This window comes from Chaetodon trifascialis, chromosome 22 (genome assembly GCF_039877785.1).
Source record: "Chaetodon trifascialis isolate fChaTrf1 chromosome 22, fChaTrf1.hap1, whole genome shotgun sequence".
Classification (NCBI taxonomy): domain Eukaryota; kingdom Metazoa; phylum Chordata; class Actinopteri; order Chaetodontiformes; family Chaetodontidae; genus Chaetodon; species Chaetodon trifascialis.
The window spans coordinates 2,954,140-2,976,262 of record NC_092077.1 but is presented as its reverse complement, the minus strand read 5'-3'; the positions used below and the strand labels follow the sequence as shown (position 1 = coordinate 2,976,262).

General features: G+C 42.0%; 1 protein-coding gene across 1 annotated transcript in view; it reads left to right on the top strand.

Moving 5' to 3' along the window:
- The window catches only part of arhgef39 (Rho guanine nucleotide exchange factor (GEF) 39), a 64,409-nt gene extending 42,697 nt beyond the window's left edge, over nucleotides 1-21,712 (top strand). The window contains exons 7-11 of the mRNA XM_070992344.1: nucleotides 9,864-10,093; nucleotides 17,554-17,642; nucleotides 20,191-20,311; nucleotides 21,350-21,447; nucleotides 21,661-21,712. Coding sequence (XP_070848445.1) covers nucleotides 9,864-10,093; nucleotides 17,554-17,642; nucleotides 20,191-20,311; nucleotides 21,350-21,447; nucleotides 21,661-21,697 — 575 coding nt within the window. The 3' untranslated portion in view covers nucleotides 21,698-21,712. The remainder of the gene's footprint in view (nucleotides 1-9,863; nucleotides 10,094-17,553; nucleotides 17,643-20,190; nucleotides 20,312-21,349; nucleotides 21,448-21,660) is intronic.
- Nucleotides 21,713-22,123: the final 411 nt, after the last annotated feature.

The following is a 22,123-nucleotide window of genomic DNA, read 5'->3' as shown; positions in this document are numbered from 1 at the left end:
ATGTCCCTCGACAGTCTAATCCTATAGCAGCATAACTAGGGGCTGGTCCAGGACCAGCCTGAGCCAGCCCTAACTATAAGCTTTATCAAAAAGGAAAGTTTTAAGCCTACTCTTAAATGTAGAGACAGTGTCTGCCTCCCAGACAAAGACTGGAAGATGGTTCCACAGGAGAGGAGCTTGATAGCTAAATGCTCTGACTCCTGTTCTGCTTTTTGAGACTTTAGGAACCATAAGTAGACCTGCATTCTGGGAACGCAGTGTTCCAGTGGGGTAATAAGGTACTATGAGCTCTTTAAGATAAGAAGGTGCCTGGCCATTTATGGCTTTGTAAGTAAGGAGGAGAATTTTAAACTCTATTCTAAACTTTACAGGGAGCCAGTGCAAAGTGGCGAGTATTGGTGAAATATGATCTCTCTCTTCCTGGTTTTTGTCAGAACACGTGCTGCAGCGTTCTGGAGCAACTGGACTACAAGAGCCTGATGAGCCAAGCAACATACTAAAACCAAGTTCAACAGGCTAAAATGCAAGATAAATAGTAAAGCAACACAGAAATAGCAAAACTTACAGCTTCCAAGTTTGGAAATCCATCCATCCTTGACCTTCATTATTCCTCTTTACTGGCCCCTGTTGAGAAAGCAGTCTGAAGTAAAATGGTTTGCAAGCACATAGGTTTTCCCGGTGTTGAGGTACATTTCCATCAAAAATGAAGTGAATACATAGCTCCTCTGTTCTCTGAGGCTCTGGGAAGATGTTGTGATTTGTGCTGGTCTATGCAACCAACAACAGAATGCCACAGAGTTCCCATACTTAGCTCTTAGCCTCAACATAATGCTGGCAGCTCCGTTGCTTGTGAGGAAAACAAAAAGAAACACCTTCAGTCAGGTAGTTCTCTGGTCCTGGGTGAAGATACTCAGATGATATAGAGTGCAGGATGAGCCTGCACTTTACACAGGATGGGGAGCCATATCTGAATGGCTTGTTGAATCCCATGTTTTCTGACCGAACCAGCCGACTAAAAGCTGACGGGGTTGTCGTATTTCAAATTTTGTTGCTTGGTCGACATTCCATATAACCAAAGGTATTTGCACAAGCATTGAGAAAGTGACTTTTTCATAACGTGTCCCTGTTAAAGTTATTCATTTAGCTTTATTGTGGTTATGTCTTTTTATAGTATTGAGTTTGTAGTTGTTTTACACTCACAGAGGGTCTTTCATGCAAACTATCTTCTTTTGTGACCTGGCACTGTTATCCTACATGGATCACAGACATACTGTACCTTGAATTACCTTGAATTGGCCTTACTGTATAATTCAATTTCAATTCAATTCAATTTTATTTGTATAGCGCCAAATCACAACAGAAGTTGTCTCAGGACACTTTCCATATAGAGCTGGTACAGACCAAGCTCTTTTATCTACAAAGAAACCAACAATTCCCCCATGAGCAAGCACTTGGCGACAGTGGCGAGGAAAAACTTCCTTTTAACAGGCAGAAACCTCGAGCAGAACCAGACTCTGGGTGGGCGGCCATCTGCCTCGACCGGTTGGGTGAGAGAGGAAGAGCAAGAGAGGGAGAGTGAGACAGACAGACAGACAGACAGACAGACAGACAGACAGACAGACAGACAGAGACAGAGAGACAGACATGCAGTCACAGTAACAGTGACAGTGGATGTAATAACAGCAGTAGCAGTTGCAGTGGATGTCAGGCAGGGCCAAGGCAGGAGATGCAGCTGAAATCCACAATCCAGATTCAGCCACTGTCCATGAGAACCTGTGAGACAACAAAGCACAGAGACTCCGGGGAAGGAGCTAAGTTAGTAACACGCCGTGGTAGGACATGAGAGCGTGCAGATGGAGAGGGACAGAAGGACGGAGGAGCTCGGTGTATCTTTGGATGTCCCCCAACAGTCTAATCCTATAGCAGCATAACTAGGGGCTGGTCCAGGACAAGCCTGAGCCAGCCCTAACTATAAGCTTTATCAAAAAGGAAAGTTTTAAGCCTACTCTTAAATGTAGAGACAGTGTCTGCCTCCCGGACAAAGACTGGAAGATGGTTCCACAGGAGAGGAGCTTGATAGCTAAATGCTCTGACTCCTGTTCTGCTTTTTGAGACTTTAGGAACCATAAGTAGACCTGCATTCTGGGAACGCAGTGTTCGAGTAGGGCAATAAGGTACTATGAGCTCTTTAAGATAAGAAGGTGCCTGGCCATTTATGGCTTTGTAAGTAAGGAGGAGAATTTTAAACTCTATTCTAAACTTTACAGGGAGCCAGTGCAAAGTGGCGAGTATTGGAGAAATATGATCTCGCTTCCTGGTTTTTGTCAGAACACGTGCTGCAGCGTTCTGGAGCAACTGGAGAATATTCAGCAACGAATTTGGACAGCCTGATAGTAAAGAAATGCAATAATCCAACCTGGAAGTTACGAATGCATGGACTAGTTTTTCTGCATCATTTTGAGACAAAATATGCCTGATTTTTGCGATATTACGTAGGTGAAAAAAGGCAGTCCTTGAAATTTGTTTTACATGGGAGTGAAAGGACATGTCTTGGTCAAAGATAACTCCCAGATTCTTTACAGTGGTGCTGGAGGCCAGCGCAATGCCATCCATAACTGCTATGTCATCAGAAAGTGACTTTCTAAGATGTTTAGGGCCTACTACTATAACTTCAGTTTTGTCCGAGTTTAGCATCAGAAAATTGCAGGTCATCCAGGTCTTTATGTCATGAAGACATGCTTGTAGTCTAGTTAACTGACTGGTTTCTTCCGGTTTCATTGATAAATATAGCTGGGTATCATCTGCATAGCAATGAAAATTTATTGAGTGCTTCCTGATAATCTTACCTAAAGGAAGCATATATAAGGTGAATAGAATTGGTCCAAGCACAGAACCCTGCGGAACTCCATAGCTGACTTTAGTGAGCACAGAGGAGTCGTCATTAACGCGTACAAACTGAGAGCGATCTGACAGGTAGGATTTAAACCAGCTTAGCGCAGTTCCCTTAATGCCAATGAAATGTTCCAGTATAGCCACACATCGGTTCACATAGTTTCTTTGTTTCTGACTAACACCTGTGCTTCTGTATGTGGAACATACAGAAGCATAACAACGACACACACACTCTGCCATGTACCCAACACATGCACATCCAAACAAGTACAAAGTGTATGTGGTGAGACAACTCAATTTGCTAGCAGTTTTACTTTTTGGACATATAGTGCCCTGAGGTGAACTGACTTAATGCAATCTAAAATCTATTATTTGATATAAATATTGATGCCATTTAAGATGTTGCACAATACAGTAACAAGATGTGTGTTCCCGAGCATATCTTACTTCCCATTTTGTGATTTCAAATGCACTGTGAAGATGTCTGGCTTGACTTTACCCAGTTTGGAAATGTAGCTACCTAGTTACACACACACGGGCGCACACACACACACACACACACACACACACACACACACACACACACACACACACACACACACTACTGGAATGGAATCCGTGCTTGTGTACTGATTGAGGCATATTTTTCACTTGTAGATTCTACAGATTCATATGAAAAATGAAAATAATCACTTATTTCAGCTATAGTCTGGTTTATGCCTTTACATTCCTGAGTTCATCTGTTTGCTTTTATCATCAACAGCTTAACTATTCGAGAAAGACTGTTGGCTTTCCAAACTCAACAATACCAAACCTGAGTTGCACTCATCCTGCCACAGCAGCTGCCCTCTGCATCTCTTATTTCTCTGGCCTCGGATACATCAGGAGGAACAGGACCCTTTGTAGATCAATCTTTATGTCCTACCCCACCTTCCTCAGCCCCCCCACCTGGTCCAGCCCAAAAGACTTTGTAGTAGAGCAGAGGTGCTCTTTGACAAGGGAATCTGAAAGGCCTGGACATGGAAAGGAGTGCTTGGCACTTCCTGCTCTTTGAACCTGCTGCTGCCTCAAAGCACTGTGGATGGTCAGATCTAGGCAGGGGGTCTGAAGTGTGCCTGGTCCACAAAGAAACTCCACACACAGAGCATATTCAGCCCCTCTGACGCTGTCAACTTTGACGATCAGGGGGTCTGATTAGGGATATCACATAAAACTTAAAAGGTTAGAAAAACCTCGGTTACTTTGAAAAATAGCACTGGATGTAGTTTTAGTTAATAAGAAACCATTTTTAGAAACAAAGTCAGTACGCTAATTAATTTCCATTTATTGTTGCAGCATTATTTTCCCCAGAGTACAAATGTGAATACCTCACCATATAAACTGAAACCTCAGGACTGGATTTGTAGACGTGCACCTTTAGCATACACTTCCTGGTCAGATGTATAATTTGAGAGAGTAGGAGAGGGAGATCCCAGCATGTCTGGATAATCACTACACTTGGTGTCTCCTGAAACGCATCAGTTCTAGCGCACTGGGTACTGCCAGCATTCTGATGCTTGAGCACATGTAATACCTGCCTGGAACTGTGCGTGACGACTACCTCACTGAGCTGCTGCCATGTTGTTCCTGCCAGCCCCATCTTTCTCTTTTGAGTTTGCTTCTGATAGTGGCCGTTAGTAATGATGATGATGTGATTTTTGTTAACCCTCCTCCAGAGAATGAGAGAGAGAGAGAGAGAGAGAGAGAGAGAGAGAGAGAGAGAGAGAGAGAGAGAGAGAGAATACTGTCCTTCACCTGATATTTTTTCATGTCTGATGTATTCTACAGATAAAGACAGTGAAACTGTCTTGACAGACTGCTATCATGTCGATATGACTCAACAGATCATTTTCATGGTCTGTTTTTGCTGAGAACTGCTTGCATCTTGCAGCAAAAATAGATGACGTGATGCTCATCTGGGCCATGTGGCCGCTCTAAGGGGTGCCCAATGAAAAGCAGGCAGCGTGTCCCAGGCATAACACATTCCTGCCCATGCATGAATTAAAAGTGATCTATATAGAAGTGACATATTCTATTATTGCCGAATAACACTGTATTGTAGTAATTTTGCATGAAGTTGATGGACTGCTGTTCTAGTATCCCTCCATCCTGCGACGTTATTTTGATACAGCCAGTCAATCTTGCATAAAGCAATAACGTTCTCCGGCATTCTATCATATGCAGAGCAGACAGTCACAATGAGTCAGACAGCAGTGGGGCAGCTGTGGGTCAGGAGGTAGAGCGGTCGTCCATTTATCAGAAGGTCGGTTGTTCAATCATGTCTATATGTCGAAGTATCCTTGGGCAAGATACTAAACCCCAAATTGCTCCCGATGCAGTGCCATCGGTGTGTGAGTGTGTGTGAATGGTTAAAAGCTCATAATGAGCAGGTGGACTAGACTGTCGGCGAATTAATGTGTGTATAAATGGGTGAATGCAGACTTGCGTTGTAAAAAGTGCTTTGAGTGGTCATCAGAATAGAAAAGTGTTGTATGAATACAGTCCATTTATCATTACCGCAGCAAGAGTCACATGCTTTGACAGAGGTCTCCTTCTCTACCTTACAAACATGTAAACAAGAAAAAGACCTGGTAACGTGAAATGCTACTGTAATGTCAGTTTGCAGGCTAGATAGCTGATTAGCTGCTCAGCATGTAAATGTACCTGGAACTGTCACTTGGGTTCAGTTAGATGCTGGTGTGCTCCTTACTCTTCAATACCACTAACAACATAATGTGTACCCATAACGCGTTGCACCGTAGGTGTAACTAGCTGCTGTCAATCAATACTATACTGACACACCCCTCCAGCTGGCTGAGAGGAAAAGGAGCATTTCTGATAAATCTTCAAAGACCACTTTTTCTTTCTTTTAGTGATAATAAACTGAACAATTTTTCAAAAACACATTGATAGAGACTACAGAGGGATGACTAAATATGATTTCAGTACGACTACACATCCAAAGAGTCTGAGCTGTAAGCACAACATGCTTGAACTCTTTCGTCATTTCAGTCTTAATGTCAGGACATTAAGCAAATAAGCATGCTCATAATCAGTTGTATTTTTTTTTATGTTCTTTTTTTATGTTCATAGTATTCTGGCTGCTCTTGCAGTTACATGGTGTGTGTGATACTATCCTGGAAGCACTTTGCTCACATTTTCAGCAGTGTGAGTGAAGTTAGAAAATAACTGACTTTCCACATACACTACTTCGTAGTCTTTGCAGACACGTCTAATGTTTTAAAGTTCAAATATATAACACTGTCTTCAGTGTTACTGAGCATAGAAACATGGGAGCCTCACTGATTATGTAATGATCCCATAGAATTATGTTATGACCAAAAGTTTTAATTATTTAAATTTTTCTTTGAAATCTTGTTTTGTCCATCAGTTTGGATGGTGCATGGCTCTAAATACTACAATACCCATGAGCCTCAGCAGTCATTGCTATGAAAAAGAAGCAAGCTTATGGTGTAAATCCAAACAGTTGTCGAATCCAAAATGCTTCATTGTTGAATTTGTGGGCAAAGCAACCACCGTAGTTTTTGAATTAATCTAAACTTGATCTAGAGTCCAAAAATAAATTGGTGTAAACTGCAGATTCTAATAAACATTTTTTCTTACCACTGTATGTGCTGTTATGTCGGGATCAGACTACACAGTATTTTTGTCTTTGACAATGGTCACTGTGTCAGATCTAAGGATCACAGGGCCTTATCTTGGTTGGGTGACTGGCAAGATTATACATATGACTCCGACCAATCACAGCACGCCTTATTTCACAAATTCAGATGTAATCGGGCAGGCGGGTGAAGCAACTGTCGATCATGCTGACAGAAGCGTTGTGTGTGGTGCTGGTGGTGACAACTTTGGCCCATTCGCTCATTATTAATGTATCTACTGGTCAGCATCTGGATAACAATTACGACAAATACAACGAGTTTCAGTTATTTATTATTTATTTATTCTATAAGGAGCAGGCTTGCCTGTGTTTGCCGCATTAAACAGGCTACTTTAATGTTAGATCTGGGGTTAGAAGCTAGCTAACCGTATGCTACTAGAGTGATGGTAAGCATATTCCCACAATTAGGACTGGGGATAATGTTTTGACCGTATAGCAGCTACTCACCTGGCTGATGAAGACTTTCCACTATTTCGGTCACTCCCTTGAGGAAACGTCAAATAGTCAGGGGTACTGTTGCCACAGCTAATGAACTTTTCCCCTCTTTCATTGTCCAACCTGACAGCAGCAACCCCCTCCTCCTCTTTGCCATGGTTACCTGACTGCGGTCTGGAGAGAGTACCTGATTGGTTGACGCTCGGGAACATGTTGTGGGACATGTCACGCTAAGTGTGTCAAAACAAAAAAATTTGGACATGCTAGACTTTTCGTCGGGGTGTTGTGGGGCGTGTCACACTACACAGGTGTAGACACCTGATTGTCGTGTGGAAATGCACCTTGGGTAGTTGGTGGTAGTTAACTTTTCCTCTGAAGTATTTCTTTATCTGATGCAGTTTTTTATATTTTGTACTGTTTCATGCCCATCCAAGCTTGTCTATGGGAACTTACATTTCCGGAACAAGTTTCAAAACCTCTTGTACCATTTTAACAGTAATAATAATGATAATATTTTTATTTTCTGATGATGAATTAGCATGTTTTAGCATTAGATGTGTCCCCTAAGTGAGACTCCTCAATTCACCCTACGCACTTCACAATTAACTAATAGTTTATTTTTATGACATTTTATTTATTCACTCATTAATAATATTTTTGTTTTGCGAGTAGCATAAATGGACTACGGCTTGAATTTTGTTGCATAACCCTGCAGAACAATGGGGATTCACTGGAGCAGGGATTCTCCATTTTGGAGGCCAGAGTCCTCCTCCTGACGTTTGTGCCTCTTAAAATGATCTTAAAGCATTACATTCAACTCAATGAAATGTCCTTCCTCTGCAGTTATGAGGCCAGAAAACTCATTTGCAACCAGAAAATAGGCTTGTCTAGTAACCACAGTTACCAAAAGGATAAAAGCCCCAGGTCAGTCAGTTAATTGTGAAAAAGCTGAGGGTGTGAGGCATCTGTTGTGTGAAGACATTTCCGACTGCACTTGTCTTCTATTCAAATTTTCCTGAACGGAGGGTTGAGATGACAGACTGGACTGCGTGTCATTAAACATGTTACTTGCTCAGTCTTTAAAGGGTTGTATAAGGCTCAAACAGGGTTTTATTTATATCATATTTAATAGAACGATCACAACCACTGCTCCAATCTCCACACAACACCTGAGAGAGTCATGGGGTGTCTCTTGACTGTTTTTCCGTTTGAGACCCATGGCATTTTAAAAGCAATTTGACCCCTGCCTGGCCCCACCACTTAATCTCTGTGGGCTTGTCTGTAGCTGAAAATGTCCTCTCTGAGCCCCAGAGGCACAGCTCCAGCCACTCAGGCTAGCTGCAATCACAGGCTACTGGCTGGGGCAATTACAAAAACACCCAGGACCCAAGCTGAATTTCCATCTTATCTATCCAAATGTCAGCCTCATGCTTATTAGCTATCATCATGCTGCTGCCAATCATGGTGAAAGATATGGGAGCTTTCCTCAGCCGCCACACCCCAACATGCCTACCTCCCACTGAGTCTGTCTTAGATTTTCTCTCATCGTCTTTGCTCCCTTCAAACAGCCCTCATTTATCTTTTCAATTCAGCATGGCTTAGTTAGTCTCATTATTTTTGTTCTCTGCAGTTCTGCAATTTGATGCTGAGGAGAATGATTGTTACCACTTTTACACTGACGTAGTGGTGTTGGGTAAACCTGCATTGGTCGTCCGTCAGTGTGAGTTTGCTGTTCACTGGCGTTTTGTCAAATCCAAATTCAGAATTGAATCTGAATTTGTTTGAATCCCCCATCAACTTTGAATCTGGTTCAGCTTTCAAAAATAACTGGCCTCCTGACTTTTGGAATTTTTTCTTTTTTGTTTCACAAATCAGGACTTAAAGCATTTGCTGTTTGTGCGTACTGATGCACATACATGATGCGATAAGCTAGCTCTCAGAGGTGCCACTCTATTGGTCTTGTTGAGCCAGACACCAGTTTGCAGAAAGCAGACAAAACTTTCATTTCAACAGTTTTTGGGATTAATGTTAGCTACAGCTGATAATTTGCCATGTCATTTGGCCAGAAACAACAGTCAGCACCAGCTAAAAGTGAGAAACCTGCAAATGATAACCAGAATGTCTTTAATGTCTAATAATGCTATTAATAATGTTTAAATGTGTTGCTATGAAACATTATGTTGTATTTTGCAGTGCAAGTCACCCATCATCCTGAGCTATTTAAGACCATTAAAAATAATTTATGGAACCAAAAAACAAAAGTCTTGCCTCAGTGTTGATATTTGCTAAATGATAAAGTAAAATATATAATGTGCCTACTGTGTTATTTTTTACTTTATCTTCTGCAGCTGCAGCACAGCCCCCAAGTGAGGAGCACACACTGTTTTCCCTCCAGCAAGAGTAAAAATGACTCAGGACAGGGTTAATAAACGTCACAGCGTAGTGACAAAATATGTGGTGTAAGCCTTACACCCATTCAGCAGTTGAATCTCCATGGCTTAGCTATGCTGTCATCATTCCCTACTAAACAAACTACCTAAACAAATTTGATTAGGAATTTGGAAGGGTTCAGATTCGAGAAGCAGATTCTGAACTGGATTCAGATTTGATCAAATGCTATGAAGCCCCATTTCTTGTCAGGTGGCAAGGAAACTTTAAATGGCCAATGGACGCAATCATTCTCTCTGTTAGGTATGAGATCTGTCCCAGATGTCTCACTGCATGCTGGGAAAGCCTTCAGCTTCGATACAATCCATACACGCAGCCAAAGATAATGATTGTGTATGTTTTTGTTTGTTTCTCCCTCCTCTTCCAGGGAGGTGGTACATCCGTGAGGGCTGGCTGAACATGGTTCCCCCTAAAGGTGCAGATGCTAAGCCCAAGATGTTCTTCCTGTTCTCTGACATGCTGCTGCAGGCCAAGCGCTGCAGCCCACTGCATCTAAACAATGGAGAAAAGTTTGCCGGCCAGCATGCCTACCCCCTGCAGGACTGTACTGTGGAGAAGGTGTTTGGCCACACGAGGAGCAAGGGAGGCCTGCTCAGCGTGAGTGTCAGCCAGCTAAGTCCATAACTGCTTACCTGAACATTGTTTGTATGACAAGTTTCTTTCTAAAATATTGGAGTTTCCAGGATATTATGGAATATCGTTTTAGATGGTGTTCAGCTCAGTCAGAGTGGAGAGTGAAAAACATTAACAAACCAGGATTAATGAATGGAGTACCTATTTATTAATGGACAGCAGCTGAAAATTCACATTAGAAGGAGGAACAATACATACAGTACAATACACAAGAAAAACAGTAGGAAGCTTTTCATTCTGGTTCCCTTGTCTCGAATCAATTGGTTTTTTGAATAGGTTTTTGTTAGATGCCTGAAATAAGGTCTGTGGTTAATACAAGCTCCAGAGAACATCAATAAATACCCGACTGATGAAATTTGAAGCTTTTGCGCGTCTTAAAAATGGCAATTGTTGACAAGAAACTAAATGTGACTATAGAGGTTGGGGGATATTAACATCATCACATCAAAGATGGAAAATCATCTTCTGGCTACTCTGCTTTTACAGTTTTGTTGTGTTTATACTCACTGTTGCAAACTATTCTCACTCAGACTTTCCAGCTTGTAGATGTATCAAGCAAAGTGTGTATAATTTAGTGTGGCTGGAAGCTCGGTGCTGGTGACACAGGAATTATGTGCTGTAGTTCATTTACAGCCTGATGTAAGTTTTTACTTTATACATGTACTGTACACTTCAAAAGTAATAAAAGTGGCGTTCAATTGTGAAGATTATATCACCAAAGAAAACACATAAGTATCCTAAACTTTTGTTCAATACAGAGTGTGTTTTCTGCAATAATCCAACATCCAAAGGAAAAATCCCATTGGCTTTTTGTCAAGGGAACCAGGGCAATGGTAACCTCTGGCTTTGCTGGCAAAAACACATCATCCCTGTAGCACTCTGTAATCCTTCTCCCTCTCCATACTAACCACAAAGTTATACCTACGTAGTACAATTACACTGTACAAAATAGAGGTCTCCTGTGTAAAAAAGTTTTCCAAAGCTGAATCCTCACAGCTTACGTTCTGGAAGTTGCACGTAATTTGCCAGGACAATAAACACACACATGACTGCCACAATGAAGATACCAGCTTGTTATGTCTTATTCAGACATTTTAGATTAACTTAAGACCACATTTCTACAAAAAACAAGGACTGTGTATTCTGTCCCGCAGCAGGGGAGGACATCCTCAGGCCTCCGGGCTGCATACAGCCTGCAAGACCACTTGCTCCAGCCTATGAGGTAATTCATTAATACAAAAAAGCAATTGCTTTTTTTTTTCAGCAGTAAAGAGAGTAACATTAAATTGTAGACTAACACGTCCCTGAACACAACACGCGTAGTGGTTGATATCATGTCAGTGCATCATGACACTTCAAGAGAACAAAAGTTGATGAGGAGTGTTGCAGTTTCCAAGAGAAATAGACTTTTTTTTATGGTGAAACTAAAAGTCAAGCCAGTGTGCCTAACTTAGTTTGTGGGGGACAGTGATGAAAAATGACTCAAGAGCTACTCTCAAGAGTTTTTATAGCTCGAAACATGCTAAACTGGATGAGCTGCAAGGACAAATGCACTTGGCTAAAGTCAACGCTCTTCAGCAGAGTTTGGGTGCCCAACAGTCAGCTTTCACAAGACCACATTCTGACAGAGTCGGTGTTATTCAGGAAAGTTTTGTGACAAGTAAGCTAATAGCTAAGCAGCTGAAACCTCATTCAGAACGGGAATTTGTGAGGGAGTGCCTTGTTGCTGCTGCAGAGCTGCTAGCACCAAGGAAAGTAAAATTGTTCTAAAGTGTCATTTTGTCTGGAATAATTCATAGAGATGAAGGGAAACCTGACATGGAAGCTCAGCGACAGCAAGCGTCTGTGTGATTTGGCCTTCATGGTGGACATTACCAGGTACCTCTCAGAGCTGAACCTCAAGCTCCAGCCAGCTTCTCAGCTCTCTGCTTTCACATGTGAAATCATTTGATGAGAAATCAAAGCTGTCACAAGTGCAACAGGAAAGAGGAAACACTGCAAGAACAAAAGTCTGCTATGACATCTGAACATGCTGGTGAGCGTGAAATCTCCTTCAGGCATTTGGTGAGAGGATTAGGGACATGAAAAGTAAACAAAAGAAAACAGAGCATATTTGCTAGACTGTTTAATTAATGTGGAACCAGCTGATGTGCCTGACAACCAACAACATGAAACCACTGAGCTGCAAAGCGATGACCTACTACTGTCAACAGTTCTTTTCAGAACTGACTCTTGCAAAGACGCAGTCCTGCTCAAGACTGACCGACCCAAACGGAAAACCAGCTGCAAGTAGTATCATCATCATCATCATCATCATCATCATCATCATCATCATCATCATCACTACTACAGTCTGACATCAGAATAGTTTCCCAAATTGGGATCAATAAAGAAGCAGTCTAAAGTCTATCAGACACCTCACCAAGGCGAGCAGTTCCAGTCATCAGTTTAGTTTGGCTAAGGGTGCAGCCCTGATACAGTTGGGGAAAAAGTCACTGACAATCACTGAGCTTTCAGTTTTCTTCATGTGTTTGTGAAAGGACCATCAACAGTAGTTGACACCGGGTTTGTCATTTTCTGTGTAACTGAAGACAAACTGGGAAAAGTTGAATGTGTTGGGAGAAAAATGCTCGGAGTGTTTGTTGGGCAGCAGGTGGGGGAGACATCTGTTCATTGATTTGAATATACACATGAGTGAGTCCTAAGCAGAGGCATTATTTAATTTCCATTTTGATGTATGTTGCTTTGATTTGTCTTACTTATGGCCTTGACAGTTGCTGTTGTCTAATCTGCCAAACATAGGTTTTCTGAATGTTTTCCAGGCTCACTGAATGGAAATGTCATTTAGTTCTGCTTGTCAGAGAAGACCTTTGTTCCCTCGCCTCTTCTTCCCCCTAATCACCTCAAACCTTTGTTGAAGTAGCCCAAAAGTTGAACTTTTAATGTGTCTCTTCTCTCGATCTGATCCGTCTCCGAGGTCTTAGTACAGCTGCTGGCTGACAAATTGTGTCTAAATGATGTAGATGCTGTCATGAAACATTCAAAGGAATGAGTCGCGCGTCATTGAGTGAGTAACCAAAGCGTTTATGCAGCGAGTGTTTAGTGCCAGTGCTGCATGGTATCAATATTCATTTCAGCAGATACGCTCTCGTTCAAAGAGCTCTTTATGTTGTGCTGCTAATGTGCTTCCCTGTGATGCACAGCAGCTATGTAGAGGTTTGATTCAGTCTGCTCACACTGCAGTCTGTCCAAACTCTTGGCAGCATTGGATGCTTTTTGACATTGAAGCTTGATTTACGGAGGACTAATACAGTAGTACACAGTTGGGCTGAGATAATTAATGACATGATAAAACTCGACAAAAAAATAACCAATTATAATTTAATAACTTATTTTTCATTAGTATTCATCAATGATATTAAACTGAGGAAAGTGGTATATTTCAGACGCTGGAGCCAATAAATGTCTTTTTACCTGTAATATTTTTTTAGAGTTTAAGTTCAAATAGGGCAGCCCTTAATGATTTTTTAATCATCAATTAACCTGTTGTCTCTTTTTCAGTTAGTCAAAAAACATTTCATCTATGAAATGGAAAAATATGAAAATCTGAAGTTCTAACAACCTAAGATCACGTTGTCATATGTCTTGTCTTGTCGGAGCAGCAGTCCAAAACCTGAAGCTATTTATCTTACTGTGACATAAAACAGAGAAAAGCACCAAATTCTCACATTTGAAAACATGACATCAGAGAATATTTGCTTGACAACTGTAAATAACTAGTTAAGAAATGTGGATTGAAAATAAATGGATAGAATGTATGAAGACGATCTTTAGTGGCAGCCATAAATTGTGTTTAAAACTCTGGCTTTCCCTTAACACAGACATTTGATAATATCAGTCTCATGTGAATCAGCATTTCAGGAATTTTAGGATTTGAGCAATGTGAACATATTTTTCTCCAACACCTTTAGAATCATTTAACAAAACAAACTAAAGTTCCCAGATTTTAAAATGCTGTCAAAACACAAGCAGCCATATGAGAACTTCACCTGAAGAAACACAGGGCTGCAACTAACAATCATTTTTATGATCAATCTATCTGTGTGTTTAATATTGAATTGTTTAGTTTATTAAACGCTCCATTTTTCCAGAGCTCAAGGTGACGCCTTTGGATGTTTTTGCTTGTTGGACCGACAGTTCTTTATCCAAAGATAGTCAGTTTACTGATATTCCTGAATGTAGTTTTGACTGATGAATTATTTTTGATTCATGTACAAGTAACTTTTTTCGGTTAACCCCAAAAATTATGAGTAAGAGCTTTGACAGCTTGTTGATGCAAATTCAGCTAGTTTCCCTGCCTCATCGGCTGTTGTGATCTGCCAATTTTCAGTAGTTTATAGAAACAGAGAAAGGATTTTTACCAATAGTATATGGGTGAAAAACAGAATTCACATATTTGTGAAAATATGCAGCACCAAACACAGACGAGAGGCTGAATTTAGGTAATCCTGGTATATATAATACCAGAGTGTCCAGCATGTGCGTGTTGCAGTATGATCCTCTTGTCATGACAGGGGACATGTTGTCATGACCAGGCCTGTGTGACTTCCTCTGTTGAAAGCACTGTGAATTAAAAGCAGCCTTCAAGGGACTAATGAAAAGGCTGCTGATGGGGAGATTAGTCAGAGCTATATTATTTGGTGTGTGTGTGTGTGTGTGTGTGTGTGTGTGTGTGTGTGTGTGTGTGTGTGTGTGTGTGTGTGTGTGTGTGTGTGTGTGTGTGTGTGTGTGTGTGTGTGTGTGTGTGTGTGTGTGTGTGTGTGTGTGTGTGAGAGAGAGCAAGCTGGGGAGTGTAGCGATGCTGCCTGCTGTAACAGAATCTTTCAGTTGCTGGATCAGATTAGGCTGCAGATCCATCTCTTCCGGCCCTCCAGTAAATACATCTTCCTCAAGCCTGTCGCCGCTCTCCGGCAGCCCGCTGCACGTTATCTAATGGCAGAAATGGCATTTCATTAGCCTCTTATCCCACCGAGGCCCAAATGCATACTCAATAGCATTACACGTAATTTCTCATAAGGACACATTATTGATCCCGGGCCCCTACCTGAGCTCAAGGAAAAGGGCTGTCAGCACTCCAGGGCCCTCCTCATCCAGGGCAATGAAGAATTAAAGCCAAATTAAATTTGACAGCTGAAAATGCCATGGCAATCTATATGCAAAGTTTGAAAAAAAAAAAAAAAATCTCTTTTATTAAAATTTCCGGTGTTTTTTTTTTTTTTTCTCGTTCACACATGTTGGTCACAAGAGCTGCCTTTTATTTGTGGTACACCCCTCGTTTTTCTACTCATCTTCCGGCTTCTGCTGTTCCTACATCTTTCTCGAGCGTCCTTATTCTCTCCCCTCTCTCCGTCTGCAGCCTTCCTCCTGCTAATATCCCCTCGCTACTTGAATATTTTCCCACATCCCTGACAGATTCTCTTTGATGTATAAATAATCAAGCTAAATTATGTGCAGCGATGAAGCTCCGTGCTCTGACGTTCTTATTATACAAAGTAATTTCTACCTAAGAGGGTCAGATTTCCTGACAAATCCCTAATTACCGCATTGCAATAGAAGTGGAATCTATTTGTGCATAAATCAACCGCCGTCCCCCAAGTGGCGAGTGCCTAATATCATGCGGCACTTTATTCAGCCCCACTCAGTGAACTCTGTAATTAGATAATACTTTTGATGATGGTACATTTGAAATCTTAATCTATTTAATGTATAATGAGAGACACTCCCCTTCCCCTGTGTAAAAACATCATTATATCTGATGAGCTATATGTTCCTTTGTACCAGCATGAGGTTCTGTCGACATACACAAAGAAATGATCGATATGTCACCTCTCAACAAGCTAGTTTCCTGTATAGAGGCTGCAGCTGCAGGTAAATGTGAAAGGTCATTTAATATGGGGGAGGCCTAATTTTGATCCTCTGTAATAGCTTTCCCAGTGTAATTATGCGGCTCTAAAAGCCCCTTTTGTTTGGGCTCGGACATCATCATTTGGTTTGTTTGACAAGTACAATCTGAGGCCGGTTTTAGCGGTGTGAATGAGAGAGTTGATAATTACTGTTGACTCAAAGAAAGAGGATCCTGCCACTCTGTAGAGCCCAGGAGAGATCTGAGACCAGGTTTCTAACCCACTGCCTACAGGACACAATATATTTTGCTGTAAATGTGACCTGATTGCGACAGATTGTGTTACTTTACTGGACTTTTCTGTTTTTGTTCACTGTCAGATTTCAGTCACACTCCTAACGGTGAGGTTTCATTGTATGACGAGCTGACGGAGAAGAGGTTTTACCTGGATTTGGCCTGCCCTCTACTGTTTTTCACATGTTACTGCAGGCTCAGCCCTGCTGCAGACAGGCGTGTGGTGTCAAACAGATGGTCAGGCCACTAAAATACAACCAAAAGCTGTTAAATCTGCAGTTGTTATGATTCCTGTGTCTCTTGAAAAACATGGATGGCCTTAATGCGTCTTTTCAAATCAGGTTGCTACACTAGAACGATCAAAAAGGGCACAAGCACTACACATTTCTTTTTTCTCCCGTTTACTTGGAACATTTTACAGTTAAAAAGGTTAAATATTTCTGAAGAATAGACTTAACTCTGCCTTCCCATGTTTGAAGTATCTATCACTTCTTCCTTGTAACTGTACATTTCTCAAGGAAGTTTTAAGTGTTTAATAGTTTAAAAGTCTGCCAGAATTGGAAATCCATGAGCAGATCTTGATCAGGTTGATGAATAAATTATCAACAACAAATATTGAATTGCTCTTTTCGAGGGCCAGCTAATAATGACTGTTACAGGCTGAGTGAAACGCTTGTGTTTTACTCCTGTGATGTAAAGCGTTAAAGCACAGCCTTAATTGATTGTTTTTGTCTCCAGGTGAATCATTAGGAACTTTAGGCAATACAGAAACAAAGCTTTGGTGAAACATGTTAGCGCAGGGTACAGGTGGAAATATAAACCACAAAGTCTAATGTGAAGATTTCTTCAGTGCCAACAAACACTAAGCTTTTTAAAGTCACATTGTACTCTGAAAAATGAATCACAGCAGCAACAATTTTCTCCTAATGAGGTGAATCAGGATAGCCCTACAAAGCACACGCTACAAGGTGTTCTACCTGGATGCATTTCCACTGCGCAGCTGAAAAAGTACGAGCCAGAGCACTGAATACTTCTGTTGCAGCGACAGCACCGCTTGTTGCACTGAAATGAATGAGGAAGTCTGCCTTTTAGCTGCGCTGCTATTGGCAGAATGACAAGGCTGTAACACCCACAAAATACAGTAGTACCTCACACCCATCATAACAAGCCAGACATGGCCATGCTGCTGACAAACGCCCTAACTGCTGCCCTCTCCCTCCTCCTCCAGCTAACCTTCCCCAGAGCCAAACTTCTGCTGATGTCCAGCAACCAGGACGATCTCAATGACTGGTACCAAAGCATGAGCTCAGCTGTCAGGTATGTGCCTGCTACACACACACACACGCGCGCACACACACACACACACACACACACACACACACACACACACACACACACACACACACACACACACACCCCCATTCTTGTGAAAGCAGTCATATGCAAACAAACTGTGTTCACGGACAAGAGTGTTAGGAGTGTCACTAGGCAAGATACTGAACCCCAAACTGCTCCTGATGGTTGTCCCATCACTGTGTGAATGGCTGAACATGGCACTTTGAATGGTTTATCCTTCATACAATCATGTGTTCACAAATCAGTGGACCTCTCTCCATCCTCGCTTGTGAATGACTGAACCTTTCCAGGAAGCTCCTTTCATACCCAATCATGATACTATCACCTGTTACCGATCAACCTGTTTACCTGTGGAACGATCCAAACAGGTGTTTCTGGAGCATTCATCAACTTTCCATTTGTTGCTCCATCAATTTCAGAATAAGCATATATTTCTAAAAATCAATGAATATCAATGAACTTTTACACTGCGTTCTAACTTTTGTGGAGTCGAGGTTGGAAACAGTGGAGCTCTGGCATCAAGGAATAAGATAAGAATGAGATAAGAGGCTTTGAATACACACACAATCCTTGTTAGCAGGATACATTCATTGTTTCTATGGGATTTGTTCACAGGAAGGAAAAAAAGAATATCACCAGGTTTACCCTCTAAAATGCATTATTGTGGGTTATGAGTGCCTCAGAGGTCAGTTGATTCATCGCTTAGAATTTTCAAATAATGTGTGACTTGTGTCTTCCTGTGTGTCACTATCTGATGAAAAGCATGTGGTTCAGAACTTCCTGTTTTTAATCAAATAATCGGATAAAAAGAATAAAGTCTGGGATGAGTTTGGAGTGTGTAGGTATAGAATTACTCTCAGTAAAACTTTGACACAGGCTGAAACTGAACCTCAGGCATGTCTGTCTCTCAGACAGCCTCTTAGCATTGATCAGCCAGACCTCAGTAACTCCACTCTCAGACTGCGTGGCTCGGCTTCCCAGAGGAGGGTCCGGGGTCAGTCCTGCCATGTACAGGGGCCAGCTATGCTGAGGGCCCCAACCCCGGCGTGCCCGGCCAGGCTAATTAGTTTATCACTTTGTCAGAAAGGCAAGAGAGGAGGCTGTCATAGAGCTCAGACCACCCAGCAGATGTGGGTCGAGGCTGCAGGCTGACGGCTCTAAACTCCAGGGAGTATAATTAGCTCTGGTGGAGGACTGAGGAGAGGACAGGCTGAGAGGACCAGGGGTCAGCAGCCCTCACACCACTGGGGAGGAGTGGAGGGCTGAGGGGTGTGTGTGTGTGTGTGTGTGTGTGTGTGTGTGTGTGTGTGTGTGTGTGTGTGTGTGTGTGTGTGTGTGTGTGTGTGTGTGTGTGTGTGTGTGTGTGTGTGTGTGTGTCTACACATAGTTGAATTATTGATTTAACAAAGACACACACTGCCTGGACTGACATCTCTGAATCTATCAGATGTTGCTCTCAATTACTATTAAAAATGTATTGTTTTCTGAGCTCAGGTCATATCAGATAGGTAACCATCGGTTCAGTGCTTTGATTATTTTAATGGCAAAAAAACAACTTTACACACATAGTGGACACTCATCTGTGCATCACATCACTACGCCCTTTTATCTGTGACTACAGAGGAAGCTTAAAGGTCCAGTGCGTTGGATTTATCGACATCTAGCAGCGAGGTTGCAGACTGCATCCAAGTGAGCACCCATTGCCTTATTCTCCCCCACAGTGGTTTGTCTGTTCTGGGCTACTGTAGCAACATGGCAGACTCTGTGGAAGAGGATTATACACTAATGAAAACATGCTCATACGCCTGAATCTCACACTGGACCTTTAAAGACTGTCTTTACTTTTGATTGTAGTTTTTTCTGTGCAGAGTATTTCCTCTTGATAAAGATATTATTAATACACACACACACACACACACACACACACACACACACACACACTCCCAGCCAAGGGTCTTAATTAGTGTGTAGATCAATGTGTGGTGACAGTAAGTGAACAGTGAGGAAGGCTGAGGCCTTACCACCTGGGATGGAGTGAAGGCCAAAGACAGTTTAACTCTTACTCACCTTTTCATCTTCAGCGCTCTGGCCCGCTCCACCTTCATCACCTCGTACGATCTGTTTCTCATTTCTATGTAATGTGTAGGGCTGGACATTATGTCCATATTATCATCTCTAACTGCCAGTGGAAATGTATCAGGATATGAAATCATGTTATTGTTTCACAAGATTCTGTGGTATGCCCCTTTGTGGCTATGATCCTCATTTTAACCTAGAAGAAGAATGTGCTTTTGTCTGAAGACCTCTGAGTTGGACGTGTGAATCGGGGTGGACAAAACAGTAAAACTCCCTTTCAAGAGAATGCAGTCCAGTGTGACACCATCACTCACTCAATTCTCAACAGAAACATCAAAAGCTTTGTAAATGGAGGACTGATTGCAGTACCGCTGGAGTCATTGAATTGTTCAGATGACCCCGATCATCTAACCTGGTGCGTGTTGTCAAACAGGAAGCTGCAGTCTCAGACAGTCGTCCATCAAAGAGACGAGTTGTGCCGGAGACCCCTGCGCTCGGCCGCCAGCAACCATGACACACCAAGCAGCAGCAACCCCAGCAGAAAGAGAAGCATGGTTCGCTCCACACACACACATTTCAGGCATTTATTTTAAATGATTTCATCTCCATTTCCAGGTGGCCTTCTTACCTTTCACCGACACCTGGCTGAAACCTGGTGATAAGCTGGAATTATGTCCCCCAAGCTATGACTTTTTTAGTTTCCCTACAACTGTTTGCCGCGGTGGAGGACCTTCTGTCATTTTGAAAAAGCTCTTTAGATGTTGTTTCTTTTAAATAGTAATCTTCATTTGAGACCTTTATGTTCAGAATTTCTCAATCTCACTCGTAGCTGTTTACCCGCCCCCTGACTCAAATGCACATTTCTTGACTGAACTTCCTGATTCTGTGTCCTTATAGTTAATGAGTATTAGAAATAGAATTAGAAGATTTGAACCTCCATGTTAATGATTCCTCAAACAGGTTTGCTGCTGACTTTTTATACTTTCTAACTTTCTGCGTCGCCACATTCAGGTGAACACAGTTAGACTGGTGCCCATAAAGCTCCTTGATATAATATCCTAGACAGCTGAACACAAAGGACTGAATTTGAAATGAATTTTAACAAAAAAGCTGCACAGATCAATATCCTCATATCAGAAATCAGTCACATGACTGTGTGGTGTGGAAGGTCTCGCCTGTAGTGATTGTGACCAACTGTACAGTTTTTAGCTTTCAGCTCTTTGTTGTGGTTTTCCAGTATTTATCAGCCAAAGACATTTTCCTCAGGATAGCAAGCCGGAGCTGAGAGGTGGGTGACCTTTGAAACTGCATTCATCAGTAGACAAAAACACGAAGCCAAATGAATGAGAATGCTGCTCTGAGTGCTAACAGGCTAACATGCTCCCTGGTTTGAAGTGAAGTCTGATTAAACCTCACCGACACAGATTGCTTTCTGAGTGTTTAACTCTTAATAGAAGATTAATATTTATTTGTCCACTTTGATTAAGTCCCAAATATTTTCTGTTGCAGAGAATATCTTTCATTTGAGGCAGTTTTCAGAGCTTCCGTCTGATTTTCCTTTGGAATGAAACGTGTCTCTACCCTCTCCTCAGCTGAGCACAGAGACCGGCGAGTTCGCTCAGAAGCCGTCAGCTGAGTGGGAGAGCAGCTCCCCCAAGAGGATGAAGCAGTGTGATGCTCCAGAGCAGAGGTGGGATCTTTTTGTGCTTTTTGCTGCTTCACTTTTTGTGGGAAAACCACATCAGACACAAATTATTATCCAGAGTATTTTTGCATTCCTTAAAACATGTCTGGGGGGGATCTTTAAAGGCTTCACAGAGACTTGCTGACAGCAGCACATATGTCAGAGTGATGGCTCTTTCTGCTTCACTATAATTTGAGATGTTTTATTTGTGTCCAGCAGTGCAGAAGCATCCACTTCCAGCTGTGTGATCCTCTGATGGACCAGACTGACTGTGTTCGTTTTTCCAACATGACACACATGCACCTGTACGTGTGCTGCTAACAGCTTCTTTTTTATTGGGCTTTTTAACACGTGAAGTCAGGAGAGGTTTGGATTATTACTCAGCAGCTTCAGCTTCTGCTCATCCTGTGCAATATAAACTATCTTCATCCACTGCTTTAAAGACCAAATATCTAATGAATGTTACACTGTGAGAAATATGTTGCTGCTGCTTCCAATATTATAACACCAGGAGTGTATTCATGAGCTCATGTCTGGAAGTGCTTTGTCCAGTCTGTACGGAGTGCTCCGCTCCACCAGCCTCTTCAGTCTCTCAGCATTTTACACTGCGTTCACAGGGAGACTTTAGAAAGGAAGAACTTTGATGACAGGTGGACCTCAGAGCTTGGACCACATCCCAATT